At 35.4% G+C, this 20,606-nt stretch overlaps 2 protein-coding genes across 2 annotated transcripts in view; both read left to right on the forward strand.

The window, feature by feature from the left end:
• The window catches only part of kdrl (kinase insert domain receptor like), a 42,591-nt gene extending 34,052 nt beyond the window's left edge, over nt 1-8,539 (forward strand). The window contains exons 33-38 of the mRNA XM_046849450.1: nt 530-629; nt 3,224-3,329; nt 4,150-4,271; nt 5,129-5,207; nt 5,427-5,527; nt 7,485-8,539. Coding sequence (XP_046705406.1) covers nt 530-629; nt 3,224-3,329; nt 4,150-4,271; nt 5,129-5,207; nt 5,427-5,527; nt 7,485-7,662 — 686 coding nt within the window. The 3' untranslated portion in view covers nt 7,663-8,539. The remainder of the gene's footprint in view (nt 1-529; nt 630-3,223; nt 3,330-4,149; nt 4,272-5,128; nt 5,208-5,426; nt 5,528-7,484) is intronic.
• Nucleotides 8,540-17,469: 8,930 nt separating this feature from the next.
• On the forward strand, nt 17,470-20,493 carry cdx4 (caudal type homeobox 4). The gene is given in 5 exon segments (XM_046850290.1): nt 17,470-18,225; nt 19,755-19,900; nt 20,027-20,152; nt 20,155-20,298; nt 20,300-20,493. Coding segments are annotated over 5 exon segments (969 nt in total). The 5' UTR covers nt 17,470-17,783; the 3' UTR covers nt 20,411-20,493.
• The last annotated feature ends 113 nt before the right edge of the window (nt 20,494-20,606 follow it).

The following is a 20,606-nucleotide window of genomic DNA, read 5'->3' on the forward strand; positions in this document are numbered from 1 at the left end:
CTGTCTTGGGTTTGTGGTTTTGTGGTTTTATCTTTGTGTGGTGGATTTCTAACCTATGTTATTTGGATGTAGTTTGTGTCTATTAGTAATGGGTTGTTGTTTTAGAGTAGATTTTGAATTAATCACATTACGTCCTAGGATTAACCTTTTTTCATTCCATTTATTGTTATTGAATATTATGCAAAATATTTCGAGTAAGTACAGAAAAATATTGTTTCATAAGCCCTGTCATTTTCGTATTCAGTTGCAACCCTCACTTTTGTGGGTTACTATTTTATGCAGGTTTTGTCTGAATGTATTTATACTAGACAACTCAATTATTCTTTTATAAACCAATGGTTTGTCCTTTTTTACAAAAAGCATACTGAAAAGACACGTATTTCTAGTTCAGATCGTTTCACTTATGATTTTAGCTTAATTTATTCTCCAGTCTTAAGGGCTTCTTATCCCTCTGTTTATGATTATTTCATCATCATTTTGCATCAGGAAATTGCTTAATAACTGTCACCATTCCCATTCTTTTCTGCAGGAGCCTCTCCTTATCCTGGTGTACAAATTGATGAGGAATTCTGTTGCCGTTTGAAAGAAGGAACCAGAATGCGACCACCTGAGTATGCTTCCTCTGAAATGTAAGAATGATTCTGAAATTAATATTTTTTTACTTCTTGTTCTTCTTTTTCTTGTTCTACTTCTTGTTCTTTTGGCTGCTGCCATTAGGGGTCACCACAGCAGAATATCTGTCTCTATACAACCCTGTCCTCTACATCTGCCTCTTTTTAAAATGAACTACCTGCATGTCTTCCCTCACCAATTCAATAAACCTCCTCCTTGGCCTTCCTCTTTTCCTCTTTTCCTCCTTCCTCTTTCCTCCTTTTCCCGGCAGCTCCATTCTCTGCTTCTCTTCTACCTATATTCCACATGTCCCTCCTCTGCACACGTCCAAAACATCTTAATCTCCCTCCTACATGCGCTGTCCCTCTAATAAACTTGTTTCTAATCCTGTCTATCCTCGTCACTCAAAATGAAAATCTCAGCTTCTTCAACACTGTGAAATAAATATTAAAAAAAAAAACATTTATGTATATATATATATATATATATATATATATATATATATATATATATATATATATATATATGAAGAAAAAGATCACATTTGATGATGTCATTTGGCAGAACTTCCTATTATTTAACATCTTTACTCTATTTTAAGATACAACGTTTTTTTCAGAGGAATGCTGTTGAACAGTTTATCATCCTGTGTGCTTACGTAAAGAAACTAATATTTTCAAGAACTTTGAAAAGAAAAAAAGCCAGATTTTGTGATGCTATGATTATTCAGTAAATGTAATAAAAATCTATGCATATATTTATTTAATCGAAACAGACATATGCCTCTTTGTTCTTGATATAGCTAGATATAGGGTGGCTTGACACCCGTTTTACAACATCCTATAAAAGAAACCTCAGATTGGCAGAGCCTATTGATGAGGCTTGTGCCTCTTGTGCATCTAGTGGCCTCACTTTGAAGCTTCAAGCTAATGTTCAGTCTTTAGAGTGTTAGTTCCTATTCCTAATCTAAATCTTGCTACAATAACTCTTTTTTTTTAAATAAGAGCCTATGCAATCTACTAGCTATTCAATTGTGTCAAATTCCTCTTTTTTTGTTGGTTTTGAAAGGTTAAACGCAGTGTAATATATACACTATGATTTTTTCATCTAAACAGGTCTCATGTCTCACCACTTATGCCAATTCAAGGCAAATACACATATAGTCAAGGTGGAATGGTTATTTAAGAAGCAAACTTGCGAAATGTGGTCTAGGCATTACAATTGAGGATCCCAGGCTCTCATAAATTTTGTCAGGCTACACTTGTATACTCTAAAAGTTAGCAGATAAAGTTAAATATAGTATTTATCATCATCTCTGTCTTCTGTTAGAAAAAAGAGTGCTCCAACATGTCTGCCTTTCCATTTCTCGGGACACTTAAGATATTAATCTCAAATGTAGGGGTCAGTCAGGATCGTGACCCTTGTCTAAATTTGCTCATGATGTGCATGATAAACATAGATAAATAATATATTTTGCCAATAAATAAGTATTGTTGCTCCACAGACTGAGCAAGAATGTGACCTTCCAGACTTTTGTTCAGGTTGATTTATTCTGTCAAGAATTAAGATCTCAGCCCACAAGTCACTTTAAAAAAACTGCAAGAAGAAACTAGTTCTTTTATATCTAGAATCTGTAATTTATGTCCACCATAGTTACAAAAAGATACAAGCCTTATTACACCATCTGTGATGAAATTTCTTAATTGTTTCTGTCATAAAACATGTAGCATGTCAATAGAACAGGAATAGAAAGCTGCTATTCCAAGTATCTGTTAGTCAGGAATCTTCATCCGTGTTATATTAGCAATTCATTATGTAGTAGGTCAAAGCAGAATAGGACAGAAGAAGTTCTGAAACATCTGCTTATAATAATACATAGTAATGATAATAGCTTGTCTTAACAATAGATTAGCCCTTATCAGTATGCTAAAGTAAAGATAACGGAGAGTGAACCGTATTTAAATAGCATCCTAGTGCCGAACCACAATTTGTAAGGATTAGGCACAATCATTTCTTGTTTCCACTCATTTCACACCTAAATTATTTTATAACTGAGTAGCACCGGCACTCCGATATATAGAGCTGTACCACATGGAGAGAGGTGCTGACAGCGCTTCAAAGACAAAAAAGGCACCTCTCACCTCTAATGTTTGTGCTGAAAGCAGCAGAATTAACTGCTCATATGACACCAGAAATTATTAATGACAAGCTATAATAGGATAAAGGCAAATGAGCTGGCAGAAACGTAGAGGTCAGGTCAGATAGTCTGTAGTGTTGGGGAGGTGGTAACTCAAGATTGCGTTAGTGGCCGCAAAGGGAAAGAGATTTATGGCTGCTGTGCACAGAACACTGTGTGACTACATTTATGATGACCTCCTCCATACTAATGTGTTGACAAAATGATTTATAGCTATATGTATTAAATGTATGCACTGATTCAGGCAGTATGCTCAGTATGCTTCTGATCATATTTCTTAGATCATTTGTTGCTATTCTTCCTAATCTTATTCTCATTCTTATTCTTGTGTTTTCGTGTGTGTGTGTGTGTGTGTGTGTGTGTGTGTGTGTGTGTGTGTGTGTGTGTGTGTTTGTGTGTGTGTGGTCCCTAAAGATATCAGACCATGCTGGATTGCTGGCATGGTGAACCAGAGCAGAGGCCCACTTTTACAGAGCTAGTGGAAAGACTTGGAGACCTACTTCAAGCGAGTGTGCAGCAGGTGAGGATATCAATTATACTACATGCTTACTAATTTATTAAACCTATAGGCAAAGAGCTGACTGTATGGCATAAAAAACAATAATGTGGGCACTGATTCAGCAAATGAGTCACTGTGTATCCTCTCAGGAAGCAGTAACTTTGATTGGTTCTAGGTATGATGAGGATATGACGAGCAGTTTTGCCTGTGAGAGTGCTTAGTGTAAATGAGGAGGGAAACTCCAATCAACAATCATATTCACTTCCCTTTGGCAAAAGAAAGAGGAGGAAAAGTACATTATTTCAAGATGAATAAAAGCATTTGCAGCAATGTTTTGTTTTCAGACGATTAAAACAAGTTTGAATTCTTGTCTTAACTTTGCCAAAGTATACACTTTGAAAAGACTTCAGAAACTTGCTTCCTGACAAATTATTAGCAGGGACAGTTCAAAGTGGAGAATGTACAAAGATTGTCAATGTTTTGATAAAGGACATGGAGGCAATTGTCCCATATTAAACTACAAAGTAATGTAGAAGCAGATCAAACTGTATTTTCTCTCCATCTCAATAAAGATTAGAGCAGGACACTTTTACATACAAATCAGCACCTCATTGATTAAATAAATTCACACACTGTGACTAGGATTTATTTAGTGTGATGTTTTCTTTTGTCTCAGCTAGTTCCTCTGCATGTGCAATTTTCCCATGGTTCATATACAGCATGTTGAGGTTCAGATTTCTCGAAACTTTGAATTACATAGTATTGTGATAGCAAAGGCACGGTGATGTCATTGCTATTAAGGGGCCTCAGTAAAAATGTTTTAACTTTTTACTTCTGACAGGAGGGGAAACATTACATTCCTATCAACACAGCACTACTGACAAAAGCAGATCCGTCAAACGTAGACCCTGCAGAGGACATGTCTCTTAGACCTGTCTCTCTCAGAGACTCAGGAAGCTCATGGTAAGTATATGATGTAGAAAAAAAGATATTTTTTGAACATGTATAAAGTTTGTACATATTTTGTGCATATATTTTATTTATTTATTTTTTTGTAATAAATTCTGGCTTCTTTAAAACTCCTCCTTAATTAAAAATATCCACAGTTACCTGGTTTAAAATAGTTCATTATGGCTAAGAACAAACAGAGCACTCATAGCTCCTGATAAGGCAGGTACAACATTGAGAGTCACAGGCTCATTGCCCTATGGGCCCCTTATGGAATTTCCTCCTTAGCCACAAATGCACTCTCAGAATTTATGTGTGCTAAAGAAAATATTTGTTCAACTGTTGTATTTTCTTAAGTTTGCTAAGTGTGTTTATTAAAAAGGGTGTTGAAATTCAGTCGTTACAGCTACCCCAAAAGCTGAATTAAGCAGCTATCTGATAACTCTGACATTCTAAGAAAAATAATTGTGTAAATGTATTTTTTTCAAGACATTTATTGCGCTCATGGAGCCATAAAACACTCTATTTAATGTATTTAGACGTTTGTTTTATTTATTGAAATATTTTTATCTTTAAAAATGTAACATGTTTGAATTAAGATTTTGATCATTTTAAAATGTTTGAGTAAAGAATGTGTATATGAAGTTCTAAGACTTTCAATAATGTGAAATTCAGTATGTGTTTCTTATGCAAGAAGAATAGATGGGTTCAAAAAACAATGACTGTGCAGAATCACAGTTCAAAAGAACCATTGAAGGAAAATGTTATTGCCATATTTATTATTTTTTGCTTTTGCACAAACAATGGAAAAAGATTGTATTGACACAACATAGTCAAAACTAACCTGTTATTGAACTTTTCCCCTCGCTTAGGAACATCAAGATTCGTCCAGGCAGCATCAAAACCTTTGATGAAGTAACAATAGAGAGTGGAACAAATGATATGCATGAGGTAGGGAGTTTGTTCTCACACCACACCCCCACACACAAGATCCACAATATCTTCATAAAAACATGTGGTTTCCTAAAATAATAATAAAAAGTGCACATTTACAATGCAGTGCTACTCAGAGAGCAAAACCACTGTATTTACTGAAACAGATGTTTTTTTTTTTTTTATAAAGTCATTACTTATTGCAGTGCATGCATTTTCTCATATTGTCATTTGCAGGGAGAGCATTCAGACAGTGGCATGGGTCTGTCTTCTGATGATCTGAAGAAGCTGAAGCATTTGGAATCCTTGGTTCAACCCTTAACTATCATGGCTCTGGCGTAAGTGCAGACTTAATAACATTGTTAAAACACTGTCACTTACAGCATCAAACACTACAGAAAGATGCATCCCCCTGGTAACCCTCTCACTGAACGGGAATGTAGATGCAAGAATTGTCATACAGTTTTTTGTGGTTCTCCTGCTTTATGTCGACTCCGGTCACTGCCTCTCTCTTTTTAAGAGGTGACTTGGTGAGTGAGTCTTACAATGGCACAGTGGAGGAATATTGCTCAAGGTGACAAACCAAACGGCTACACAACAAAAGCAGGGCTGGAAGTGTGGCTTGTTAATGTTGGCTATGGGGCCTCGCGACTAATGTCTTTGTCTGCTCTGGCTGCATGACACTGGGTTTCTCACTTACTATACAGGAAAATATGCAAGCAGACTAGACCTGTTCAGGTCAGTAAAGAACACCAGGATTTTTTTTCTTTTCAAATGTGATGCCATGTTCCCGTCAGCATTTCTGTTCTTGGCAAGTGGCACTTATTACTCTATAGACAGTGTTTAGGAGATCATGAAAATGGCCTGGAGTGCTGCACACACAAATCACACCACAGTGAGAGCCCATAATGGCTTTTGTCAGAGCTAGATAGGGTTCCAAACATTTCCCTAGTATCTTGAACAATGCAAGAAAACAAATTCCTTGAATAAAATTACATAATTACCCCACACTTTTTTGCTGTTCTGATTTAATTCCAAGTTTGTTTTTAAAACATTTTGTGTGTAACAAATTAAAAATCTTTAATCTTGTATCAGGTAAGATTTAACATCTTAGCCACTAGAGCACAATAGAGCAATTTCTGCTTAGTAAAATAAGAGATTATCTGGTTGTTGACTATGGATCCAAGGCCATCTTAGAATGTGCCTTTCTGCTTATGACTCTTTTTGTAGAAATGGTCAGACCGACTCTTTACCCTGAAAAAAAAAAGAATTGTTCAAGTTAGACTGTGTACTAAATATGTTCCAGTGACCAGTCACTGTCACTGCTTATACAGGTATTTTTATACAATGAAAAACTGACATGTGCTTGACCAGGGTATGATTAATAACAAATTTGAATTAGTGACTTTTGTATTACAATTTGTAGTGGAAAGATACTTTACTGTTCAAAGTAATATAGGTAAATTAATATGACCTTACAATAAACCAATTTAGCTTTTCATTCTACCTTTAAAGGCCACCCATGTTGATATCCAAAATGGGATTATCTTTTTCTTTTTTTTATATATATTCTTATGTAAACAATAAAATGTGTTTTCATTGAGAACACCTATTTCCATTTCTACTTTTCACACCTGTTTATCTTGCTGCTCATCCCTTCAAACTATTTACATTGCCCCTCTTATCAATGCTCTCCACCACATAAAAGCTGACTGTAGCACACAATCTGCTAGAAGAAACCTTGCCCGTGTTGCCATGGCCTCTCCACTGGGTAAAAAAGACCCACTTAAGGCATGCAGAGAATGATCTATACATTGCAGAGAGGTGCTCCTGCTGAGAGACCACTCGATCACTGCTACCTTTGACCTTCTAAAGCTTTACTACTTCTTCTTGTCCCAGTCAGCATTGTGTGCATGAATTCCACTTGGGTTTCTGCCATTCAATGCACACATGTGCTTTGAAGGCAATGGATCATAATGTTGTATGTGCTTTAGAAAGTCTTAGAACCTACAGACCCCTGAAAGTATGGCACTCCATTTTGTATGTATGTTTTCGTCAAAAACCCACAGACAAAAAACATGACACGCTCATTGATTTACTCCAAGCTATCTGACCTAGTGCTCTTCAGACCGCATACAAACAAATGGGCTATTCAATTGCAATAAATTTTTAAGAGCAATAAAGCATTGTTGCAAGTTATTGCAGCGACTGTTTTTATTCGAAATCAGATATAATATTGAGATTGAATACATTCAGAGTGTTTTAAAATGGTTTATATCTTTTATTTTGCTTTAGGATGAAGACAAAGAGTAAAGAGTCTGTTTTGTCAGAGGGGGAGAATGAGAAATACCCACCACCCATCCCTTCACTAGACTTCAGTCTGGAAGATAACTCACTGGATCCAGAGCTGGAATGTCATAGCCCTCCACCAGACTACAATTATGTTGTCCGCTATTCCACACCACCTGTCTGAGTTTCCTGCTGCTACCCCAGAGCCATTAGGACCGCCTTCTTAAGCCCTGGACTATTACACTTTCTATTTATCTTTTTGAGCTTTTAGGAAGCTTTTTTATCTGGAGACTTTGTTCACTGTTTTCATTTTGACATGTATATTGGTCAGTAGCTCGAGCACTGCAGTGTTTTGTACACCTTGGCAAACTTCTGTATGATCTCCAGTATACAGTAAAACATACAGTAAATGTTGTCTCCTAAAAAAAAGCTGTTAAAACGTGTCACGCCATACCACTGTGATACAAGGTCTCCTCAGGTATTTCTGTTATCTACTGTGAACACCAAAAGCACAACATATAACATTTTGTATAACCCAAGAAATTAACAGCGACCTTTTCATTACTTTACACATTTAAAAAAGTTTCATTGACAGAAACTGGAAAGTATTTTATTTTACTTTTTATGAGCTTTGTTTGAAGAAACAATTATCAATGGACACAAATAGGAGTTTTATTACCTGATACTTTAAACTAAATTTTAAAGTGTAATTAATGTCTTTCTGCCCTTCATTCACACCAAATTTGTTCAGATATCACAGTTTTGTATGCACATTACTTTTTTTAACCTGCATCCACATAATTATTTATACTATTGCACTAAATTGATTAGTTTTACACTATTAATACCAACATCAATATTTTCCATTTCATTGATTTTAGCATAACAGAACATTTCATATTGAAAGTAAATGTGATGTGAACTCTGTAAGGCACAATGCGTATTGCATGTACTTTTATTAACCCCAATTAGAATGGTTTTGGGTGCAATTTACTGAATCAAGTAAAACTCGAATGTTCTAATTGCTTTTATAATAACATAAAATAAATGCAATAAAATTAGGTAAACCATCTCTTTATTGATATGGCATGCAAGTATAAATATATATGATACACTAATCCATTATACAAAAGGCTTCTTCTGCCCTGCATCCCTCTGATGATTGTTCACATTTTATTATCTAATAACTTTTATTTAGACTGTATACATAATAGTTAAATATTAAATTTCTTAAATATTTCCAATTATTAACCTGTTTTATTTAAATGGGAGTACCATTGATCCATGCTTGTGCTATAATCTGACTAAAGCTTGCAGGGCAGGCTAAAAGATTAACAAGTAATATAATTTTTAACAGGCTGGTCTTTAAACATGTATGGTCATCATAAATTATAGCAGAAGCAATTGCAGTTAATATCAGTATTAAATATTCTGTAACAGCAGACAAATAAGAAATGTGTGGCTTTGTACCCAAGACTGTTGTCAGGAAGGAGAGAACTGTTACTCCTATTTGTTACCTATACATTGTTCTTACTTACCTGTATTCATTGGTAGATATGCAATTTTCTAGACATATATCTATTATAAAATAATGTTTGTATTTTTTTTTACTCATATGTGTTCATTTACAAGGTATATTGTATGCACTGAGATTTTCATATATATATATACCAGGCATCAATAAAGATTTATATATTTATATATAACATCTTAATGTAATCATTTCTCTTTAAATTTTTCTTAAGACCATTAACTTATATTAAATGTTAAATCAACATTTACATCAAGATTGTACACAGTCTACAGAAATTAAACAAACAAAAAAGACACAAACACAATACATTTCTTCTGCAATGAATGCAGATTGAGAAATGCTAAATTGTTTATTTCACTTCCAAAAAAGTTTATGCATCATATTCCTGGCATTCCAATAATTTTTTATACAGCCTTAGAGATCAGGCTGTGTGTCATCTGTTTATGCCCTTCCTCCCATTTCTTGGCCATGGAGACAAACTTCCTGAGCGGGGTGAGGTGTCGGCAGTCTGTCTGTCACCAGGACAATACCTCTGTGAGCGGGAAAGGAAGGCTCTCTTAAACCATCTTAACATTGCCCTTCCTATGGGATCACTGTGCCTCCCTGTCATGGTACTGGCACTGTACCATGGGGGACTATGTGCAATAATATTTTTTCCAAAAACATTACCGTAGATAAGAGGTATATATTATTAACATCTCATTGCATATCATCTACATAAACAAACAGGGGAAGGATGTTAAAGAGGTGATGTGCCATCGTCATCTGGAAGAAAATCTAGTTGGGAGACTCACGCACACCACACACACACACACACACACACACACACACACACACACACACACACACACACACACAGACACAAACACTTCACTTTTCATAAAAAATTTTATTTGACTGCATAGTTAGTACAAATTGTTTTTATAAATTTAAGGTGGATACATTGGCCAGTTTTAGTTGTAAGAATGCATACTGGAAAAATGAATTTGCACTTGAAGATTTTTTTATTTTTTTATCTGCACATCTTTATATATTATTGGAGTTATTTATTTGCACATTATTGCACATTATTCATATAATCTTATTCTACATTATTATGTAGATATCTTAAATCAAGTATACTGCCAAAATAATACAATATAATTTGATCTTTGATCTTTTTTTTAAAGAAGGGCACTAGTTTCCATTTGATTTTGTGACATTTCTGTTGAGATTTGCCCATTCAGCCACAGGAGCATCAGCAAGGTTGGGCACTGATGTTGAAGAAAGTCTGAGGCATGCAGTTGGTCCTCCAGTTAATGCAACATTAAGGTGTTAAGTGGGGATAAGTCCAGGGCTCTGTACTGGAGTCCTTCAATGCCAACACTGGCAAAACCATACCTCAATGCACCTCAATTTAAATAAATGGGCATTGTCATGCTGGAACAGGTTTGGGGCTCTTAGTTCCAGTGAAGGGTCATTGTAATGCTTCAGCAAACAAGGACATCCAAAAATAACGAGTCAACATTGTGGGGAAGATCCGCACATGGATTTGGTGGTTTAATTGTTACACCATAGTGTCTGTAAAAGCAATCCAAGACAAACATCCTCTATGTAGCTAATTATAGATGGTCGTTAATTGGAATATGTTGTTATTTTTACCCTGTTGCGACAACTGAATGTATGCAAATCTTTACTCTAAAGGAAACATCCTTCTGGATTAATCCCTAGAGCAAATGGTATGTGAAAAGGATATATTAGCTTGCCAAAGCCTTTGAGCTGATCAAATTCTCACGATCCATTATCCAGACTCTGCTCTTAAGAAGTGAGGTTGAGTCAGTCCTCACGTCCGCACACTCACTCAGAGCCAAAACAATGAACCGGATGGCCTACAGATCAACTGCATTCAGTGTACCTTTATCCAACTTCACAGACTGATCATGTAAGCAACTGAAAGAAATGATGCTTCCTGTAGAACAACTCGCTGAAGGAGTACACAAAGTCTAAATGTCATTTAAACAGTGTCAGAAAATACACCCAAAATCCTAAACCCAACTGTATGCTTCTATTAAATTCCAATATGAACGGTATCTACTTAATTTTCAAATGTACAGCAATGAATTTATAATAATTAATTAGTTTAAATACACCTAAAACACAATTATAAGTACTGACAATACTGTCATTTTAATATATTAAGCCATGAGGTTTTGACAAAATAAGGACAAGGCAGGTTTTCAGCTTAATGAAAAATTCCTAATACATGTAATCTATAGTATACAGCAAATAAAATTATTCAGATTTAGATTTTTTTTTCTTTACTACTTTAGGGAATATTTTGATGTAATAAATTTCATTAGTTTGTGACATCAAATTCACCTGGTAATGAAACCTAATTGTTTTAAGTAACAGCTGCTGATTAAAATTGTTTTGATTCAGAAAACCATAAAATTAATCATTTTTACTTTTTAAAAATCTTATTTCAGCCATCAGCATAAACGTTCAGACAGAACCTAATAATGCAATTGATTTTTGACATGTAGGTGGTAACTGTAAAACAACCAGAGATTATAAAGCAGTGACTGTATACTACAAATTTGGTCTTAGCATCAGACATGCTATTTTAAAAGCTTAGTATATGAGACAAATATGAGATATTAGAATAGACAAAACTCGTTGTATATGTATAACCTTGCAATTTTAAAAGTAGGTTTATACAAAAATGTTTTATGCTGTAGGAAGTTTAGCAAATTGCATTTAAATAATTTTTGTTAGCAAAACTGTGCTATTGATAAATTCTATAAAATTTCCTGATGGTGTATTGTCCCAAATCTGAGTTATTATTGCTTGAAAGCAAAAAGTCCACAAAACTGTTGGGAACACCCACACATACACATAGCACACACAAACAATGCACACAAAAAAGTTGAAAATTTTGCCATGAAAAAAGCCTTGGCAATCAGCCCTTGGCATGAGTGAAACTGTCGTCATGTTTTAATAGACGTTCCACTTAATAAACCCAGAAGGTTTGAAAATCTGTTTTCATTGTAATCCTGTTTGTGCTAATAGTTACACTCACTACAGGATTAATTACACAATTATGCTGTTAATGATTTTATAAAGTGGCAGATATAAATCTACTTTAGATCTCTGCATTGAATAGTGAACACTGGTGCACTCAACAAGAAAGGCTAAGAAATGTATGCAAAGCACATAACAGAAATGCTGGCTCTATGTTATAGGCTTTAGATTTCTAGGCTGTCTGATTCTTGATACAAATGTAAGGAAATGTTAATGTTATGAATAACATTCTTACATGTTGCGCCCTATAAATATAAGATATCAAAAAATGTTAAGCATGACTGGTGTGAGTATGGAGTGCTTACCCTAACCCTAACCTTAGTCTGGTATGCTAGTAAAGTTCTTATGACAAAATAAATCATTTAATAGATGCATTAAGAAAAGCTGAAATCTATCAATTACTAATAACTGATCACTTTTGACTAGTTTTCTTAAATAGTAGAATACAAGCTTCAAATTAAAAGAAAATGAATTGCATTAAGAACATTTATAAATATGCACCATGTAACCTCATAACTGAAAGGGTTCAGTGCTTTATTCTCCTATATTTGTCCCAATTATTTAACATGTAGTCTGTCAAATGGAAACAAACATCTGCTAATTACATGTAAATTCAGTGAAAGAAACACCACTCAATAATGATGGGGCTATCTCAATGTAACTGCATTCACCTTGGTCTTAGAGCCAAGAATTTCACACACAAACCCTCACAAGAACTTCCAGATGTTAAGCATTTGTGACTGAAGACTCTGTAAAAATATCAGAAAGGAATGCAGTGCCGACTCTGCTTTTTTTGTGATAATGTAATTATATGGGGGTGTGAGTGGATAATAATGGATTTTATATTATTAATGGGAAAATTGTCTTTTTTAAATTATATGATCAGAATTACATAAAATAAGTATATTCATTATTAAGAAAAGAGTGCAGGCAGGGTGAAGTGGGTGAAGAAGAGTGGCAGGAGTGATTTGTGATAGTAGGGTATCTGCAAGAGTGGAAAAGTTTATAGGACTGTGGTGAGACCTGTGATGTTGTATAGTTTAGAGACAGTGGCATTGAGTAAAAGACAGGTGGTGGAGCTGGAGGTAGCAGAGCTGAAGATGTTGAGATGTTCATTGGGAGTTATGAGGATGGACAGGAATAGAAATTAGTTAATTAGGGGGACAGCACATGTAGGACGTTTTGAAGACAAGCTGAGGGAGGTGAGATTGAGATGCTAAATATGCTGAGGATGGAGCCAACAGGAAGGAGGAAAAGAGGAAGGCCAAGGAGGAGGTTTATAGATGTAGTAAAGGGGAAGACATGCAGGTAGTGGGTTTGAAAGAGTCAGATTTAAAGTTCAGGGTAGTATGGAGACGGATAATCTGCTGTGGCAACCCTTATAGGAAAAGCCGAAGAAGAAGAAGAAGAAGAAGAAGAAGAGGAAGAGAAGAAGAAGAAGAAAAAGAAGAAGAAGAGAAAGAAAAAGAAGAAAAAGAAGAAAGAAGAAGAAGAAGAAAAAGAAGAAAGAAGAATGTTCATTATTGCAATTACATTATTGTTATAAACTCAATATGTAGATAACTATAGATAAATAGAAAGACAATCTTGGGAGTATTTAACATCATTTCTATGTTTATTAAATTTATTTAATTCACTTTTTGTTGAGATTGAAGTAGGGGAGACCAGGGATAGTAACTTTTTTTCACATGTCTGTTTGATGAAGTGAGAGCCTGTTTCGGAAAATTTCTGGAGTGGTGTTGTGGGCAGCTAGAGGAGTGGTCAGGTGGATAGCTGGAGGCATAGACTGGTGGTGGTCAGATGGAAACATAGAGGTGTGATCTGTGACTTGGGAAGGTAAAACTCACTCTCCTCAAATATGTCTGGATTATATGGCCATAAGTTCTTTTCTTGTCCCTCAGTCACCGAACAGAATTTCCCAGCTGTTTTGCTCTCTTGAAAATCCTGAGAAATACCCTTTGGTCTGTCTTTCTCTTCCAAGACCTAGGCATACTAAAATTGAACCATATAAATACAACTTAATTTGCTTAGGGTTGGTTATAATATGTTTCAATGATGTTACAACTAACCCAAAGTTTTGTTACCCAGAGTCCTGTAGCCATGGCTCACCTTTCAGCTAACAGCTAAAGCATTAGCACCCACAGCTTGCAATATGTACACAGGAACACAAACAACATGATTTAACTGTTATTAGTTGAACTACAAATCAGGGACTGCCATTAAGATTGCCCTTAAAATCTAATCTAGGGAATCAGGTGATTTGTAACTAGTTCCTGATTGCAGAGATTGGAAATGTTACAAGTGACCCATGTTACAACTATCCCCTGGTCTCCCCTAATATAATATAATACCTTCTAAATTAAACAGGGAACGTTAGTGTAAAATATACAACAAACAAATTAATAAATTAATCATTTTTTAGCAATGTAATAAGTTGATTAAACTGCCAAATACATTAGACACGTTAAAGGCAAATAGATCGGTTTCTATTACGCTTTGAACAGGTGCTATTAAGTGAGCAATTCTTTGGCGCACACTGCCCTCTTGCGGCCACTAAGATTTGTACACGTTTTGAGTGTATATAAGATAGCTGGGCGAAGCGGTCAAACTCCAAAAACTGCCAAAACTCTTAGGTTAAAAAAAAACAACCTATCATATTATTAATGCGTAGTTTAGCACATTTTTATGTGCAACATTTTGTATTTGCAAGCAGTTCAAAGTTATGATTAGTCTATTTAACAATTTTGACTTCATATCGACTAGGCACTTTTCGTGTCAGCAGAGGGCGCCCTTGGTGTTATTTTAGACCACATACCTTCAGGAACAACATTTTTGTTCGATTGGTCTATAAAAATAGTTTACAAGCAGGGGTCCAAGGACTTCTAGGAACCCCTGAAACAAAGACACATACTTTCCCCCCCTTATTTTTATACAATACTTTACCAATCTGCTATTAACAAAGCTCTCATTTATTTAATGAAAGTAAAAAAAAGTAAATTAATGTTATTTTTGGACCTATATTTCTCTCTCGGAGAAATGACCAAGAATAAAAAGTAAAAAAAAATAATAATAAAAAAATTAAAATTAAAATAAAAATTAAACCTTTCAATATTAACCCAAATACTTATTTGAACTAAATAAAAGAAATCTTTACAGAAGGAATGAAGGAAACTCTTATTAGTGTTAAATCTGCAAACAAGAAAGAATCTCTGGTGTGTAACATACTCTAACACACTGTAAGATAATATAACATACAAAAATCTGTTTAACTCCCCACTTAAATCATGTTCTTGAAATTCCAAGGTATTCCTGATTAAGGAAAGTGTTTGCTTTTTACAGCATAACACCTTGTAAACATAGTAAACATGACTGACCCATTTTGTAACACCATGAATGTGTACATGAAAAGGATACATGTTGGCCTGTTGGTAACTCTATTGGTTACATGATACTTTGAAGATGAATGTAGGCACACAAATGGGCACTGTGATATGACCCAGGGCAATTATTATTGTAAGTTTATTCAATAAAATATACAATTAATAATAAACAATATGTTTGTAAAATCACTTTAAAACACAAGTATTTTGTCACTTCAAGTGATTGCAAGTTTTTTGGATAAAACTGTAGTCTACAGTAAAAACAATTATTTAAAAAAAGGAATCATGCGCATTTATTGAATCATCATGATGTATATAGTTTATACATATTCATTAATATCTGTATATTGTTAAATAATGTTTTAGTAATTTGCAAAAATATATATTTCCAAACAAATCATTATTCAGATCAATTCACCTATATTTTTTAGCTCATATTTACTCTAGTGTCAGTCAATATTTAAGTGGAACTACATAAAAAAAACTTGTTTCTCCCTTACTGGATTTACTGGTCGTCCCACCTTTGCTGACCATAGGTCCTAATAATTGAATACAATTATAATACATGACCCGACATACAAATATTAACAAATATTAACATAACATAATCTTAAAAATAAACTAAACTTTTTCTCAAGATTTACATTCAATAATTTCAACACAATAAATTGAACAATCGGTTTTCTTTCACATTTCACACGTTTATCTTACATTTTGTTTTTGTGTCACTGAGTGCAAGATTTTTTTTAGGAAACCAAAAGTGTTACTTTGACAAGCTTTTATGAATAAATGTATTGTTTTATACTAAGAATGAATAATGCATTTAATGCTAATTTTAGAGTTATATTCTGAGTAATTACTATAATAATGATTCAGGACATTGTAGAGAAAAAAAACACTTTAGACCAGTAACTAACCTTTACATAATAAAAAAAATGGAAATGTATTTATTTCATCTGTGATTGGATTATAATAGGAAAAAAATAATCATAATAACGGAAAACTAAACAGTGAATAATATTCAATTCTAAGTTTCTATAATTGTTAGATGGCATGTGACATGATTCATTTTGAGCACATGTTTACGAAGTGAAACAAGTTTTGTGTGATTGATTTTTTGTATTATTTGGTTCGCATGTTTTATATAATTTCCAAACTAGTAGGCCATGGTTCCATTGTTCACATGGTTTATGTGGGCTTCCTGGCGTTCCCAGTGATTTCCGGAGTTGTGATCTGAAGGCCAGTGAAGAGTGAAATGGCTGTGGTTAGAATTCATTCATGTACACGGGCAGCTGGTCCTCGACGCTGAAACGGATAAAATAGTTAACAAGTCGTTAAATCTTCCAGCTAGTTGGCGACACGCTCGACCCGGTGTCCCCGCACGAGTGCCGAGTGTAAAAGAGCCCAGGTTCCCACCAGGCCGGAACTAACTGTGAAGTGTGACCTGTTTCAAAGTGTGAAGGTGTGAATGATGCCGCCAGTGAGAAGCTGGACAGAGACAGAAAAAGAGGCACCAACACGCTTTACACCTCTTTCACTCGAAGATCTTTAACAAATAACGCGCGCATTCGAAAGGCGAGAAAGTGGCATGGGTACTATGCAGATGTAACATTCCCATATCCACAGGTCTCCTACAATTACACCTATTTATGAATAACCAATGCTGAAAAACACACGTACTGTACCTGCTTATAAACACAATAACGAACGATGATGTGTAGTTATAATGATGGCGCTTAATGTTTTTATTGTTATTGTTATTATTATTACTATACCATAGTTATATGTTTATATTCATATGTATTAAAAAATATGGCCTCCTTATATATGTCTTGACTAGTATTAGTTAACCTCACTAAGTGTACATAGAATTAGTGAACCTCAGTAGGTTTGTGTCACAAACTTGCTCTATTGCACTCAAAATTTAGGACCCTCACAACTCCTTCCTGCACGTTATGAGGTATTGAGGTGATGCGGAAATCAGGCGCTAGGGGAATGGGCGCAGTGGGTTGGCAGCCTTATTGGCCCCTCATTTGAATGCAAATCGAGAGGGTTTGAAGTCTTGGCTGACGTCAGGAAGGGCTTGTTATACGTACATCAGTGACCACCACCTTGTCAACAGATTCACATCATGTTTGATTGAAGCACGTCAAGGACTACATCGCATGAGCAGCTTGGAAATCTTTTTTTTTGTTTCTGGACTACCACATTTCAGAAGAAACCTCAAAATCTGGCCCTCTAATTCACATTAAGCCATATCTAGCATGATGCATTGCTAGAATGTCGTCTTGAAAAAAGACTGGTTTTGGGGCTTTTTTCCCTTTGTGAATCATGTACGTTGGATACCTTTTGGATAAAGGAGAAGGAAACATGTATCACCATCAAGGACCTGTACGGCGATCTGGTATCAACCTTCCGCCACAGAATTTCGTCTCCACGCCACAGTATTCTGATTTTGGTGGATACCATCATATGGCCAGCATGGACACACACTCTCAGGCAGCAGGGCCATGGGCCGCTCCGTACGGGGGTCCGAGAGAGGACTGGGGCGCCTACAGCCTTCCGCCTCCCAACACCATAGCAACTCCCATGAGTAACTCATCACCGGGACAAGTCTCCTACTGCTCGCCTGATTATAACTCTATGCATAACCCGGGGTCGGCAGTGTTGCCTCCACCGCCCGACAACATTTCCGTGGCACAAATGTCCCCGGATAAAGAACGACGCAACTCTTATCAGTGGATGAGCAAAACAGTTCAGTCCTCTTCAACGGGTAGGTTCTGTGTAGAATCTAAAGTCTGAAAATTAATGTCATTATCTAGTTCTTTTTTTTCTCTCAATTATATCACAGTGTGGAATCACGTGCCACTTGTGTGAGATAATTACTGAATAATAATCCAGGATGCCTTGATCACTCATATTCAGCTTCAGAGTGAAATCTTTCAACAAAATCAAAACAAAACGGTGAATGATTCGCCTAATGCATCCTTGGATATTTTTTTTTTCTAAATCTTTAGTGTAGCATCAATTTGATTGATCAATTAATATATAACTCGTATTAACATCAAACAAAAAAAATGATTGTAAACCTGAAACTAAGGTGAAATGAATACATTTAGATTAGGTTCATGTAGATTTGTTTAAATTCTTTTTTTTTTTATACAAAAAACTTCTTCAGAAATAAATGTGGGCTACATGTAGAAGGTGAAGGTGTTGGGATCTGGCGCCTGCACCGCTTGTAATGCTAATGGATCGACTCCTGTAAACTAGATATGTAAGATTCACGTTTTTCCCCCCTGATACCCTGTCTCAACTTTTGAGGGTTATCTGTCATATTCAGGCGGCGTCTCCTTTCAACACATTTTTACTTTGATATGTAACAACACGTCTTCCTCCGTCCCTGTTCTTCAAGGTTTGTTTAGGCAGAATAGAGAGAGTGTGGCGAATTTCACAGCAAATAAAAATCACCTGTCTCCAGCATGTTTAAGCAAAAAAAGAAAAAAGAAAACCCCACACTGAATTGTAAAGAAAATAATTTGAGAATTTATAAACCCAACTAAGAAGTAAAGTAGAATATGGCAAAATGAAGTGAAGAATTTCTAATTGCATTTTCACATAATTGAACTATTCCATCATGCTTAGAAGAATTTTTTCCTATGATTTTTTTTTTGCAGTGATTTTATTCCACCTTGTATTTTATTGCAATTGATATAAGAAATTTATAAAGCGCTTAAAATATTTTCCTATTCCCCAACAACCTCACATATGAAAAAAATAATACAAATAATAATTTACCCATAAAACCTGTTTTTTCTTCCTTTCTTTCTTTCTTTCTTTCTTTCTTTTCTTTTTTTTTTTTTTTTTTTTTTACATCGAAAATGCTTCGTAAATATAACTTGGGTATCCGGCTTTTGGCTGTATGCCAAGCATCCTCAGAGGAATCTCTTTTGTAATGCCTCAACACATCAGTGGTGTTTAGGTCCTGTCTATGCGACTCTTTGTTCTGCAGTTTGTTCCAAACTTGTCATTGTAGAAGATCATAAGCTCAGTTTACAGATATTACTACAGATAAACATGATCTCTTTTTGGCAATGCTAAGACAAAATTGTTTGTAAGTGAATCCATGGCATTATATTTCAGATCTTCAGACAATGCAAAGCTGCTTTCATTTTTGACTTACAGTGTGGCTAGTTTTAATAAAATGTTTAGTTTGATTAATTTTATCCAATAATTTAATGCAACATTTGTTCGGTTGTTTTTATTTTCGTAATGTATTTATATTGCATTCTTGCATCTGTTTAGGAAAAACGAGAACAAAGGAGAAATATCGAGTGGTCTACACGGATCATCAACGACTAGAGCTGGAGAAGGAGTTTCACTTCAATCGTTATATTACTATAAGAAGAAAATCAGAGCTGGCAGTGAATCTGGGCCTCTCTGAGAGACAGGTACGACATGGAATTCAAAGTCATTCCATAATTTTGTATAAAACAACAACAACAACAACAACAACAACAACAACAAGACAGCATTGATGATGTTATAAGATTGTAAAATGTCGTGTTTTGTTTTAGGTAAAAATTTGGTTTCAAAACCGTCGCGCCAAGGAGAGGAAGCTGATCAAGAAGAAGTTGGGTCAGTCGGACGGCAGCAGCGGCTCTGTGCACAGTGACCCGGGATCAGTGAGTCCTCTGCCAGTTCCCGGATCGCTCAGTCCCTCGGATGTGCACGGCTCGGTTTACCAGCCTCCAGGATTGAACGCCTTACCATCCATAAGAAACATTCAGCAAGTCACGGTCACTCTGTAAACTCAAAACTGGAGTATTTTACTCCAAAACATCCGACTTAAAACTGAGCACTCCGACCCGCTGCAAGGACACGACACACAGCGCTCACAGGGATTCACGCGCCCAAGACCACACGTCCCGGGGCGCGAGCTTGTGGATTATTGTAAATGAGAAATTGAGGTTCTATTGCAACCAAAGGCTGGAGGCTCTTCAAATATTGTTTTAATAGAATAGTTTTTAAAAAATGGAGAAAAACGCACGACAAAATTGTTCGTCTGGTACAAAAAAGTTTAATATTCTAATAGTTTTGTTTGTGTTTGAACGATTAAGATTATAATCTTTTTTTGTATGTGATGAGTGTATACGT

This window comes from Silurus meridionalis, chromosome 5 (assembly GCF_014805685.1).
Source record: "Silurus meridionalis isolate SWU-2019-XX chromosome 5, ASM1480568v1, whole genome shotgun sequence".
Taxonomy (NCBI): Eukaryota; Metazoa; Chordata; class Actinopteri; order Siluriformes; family Siluridae; genus Silurus; species Silurus meridionalis.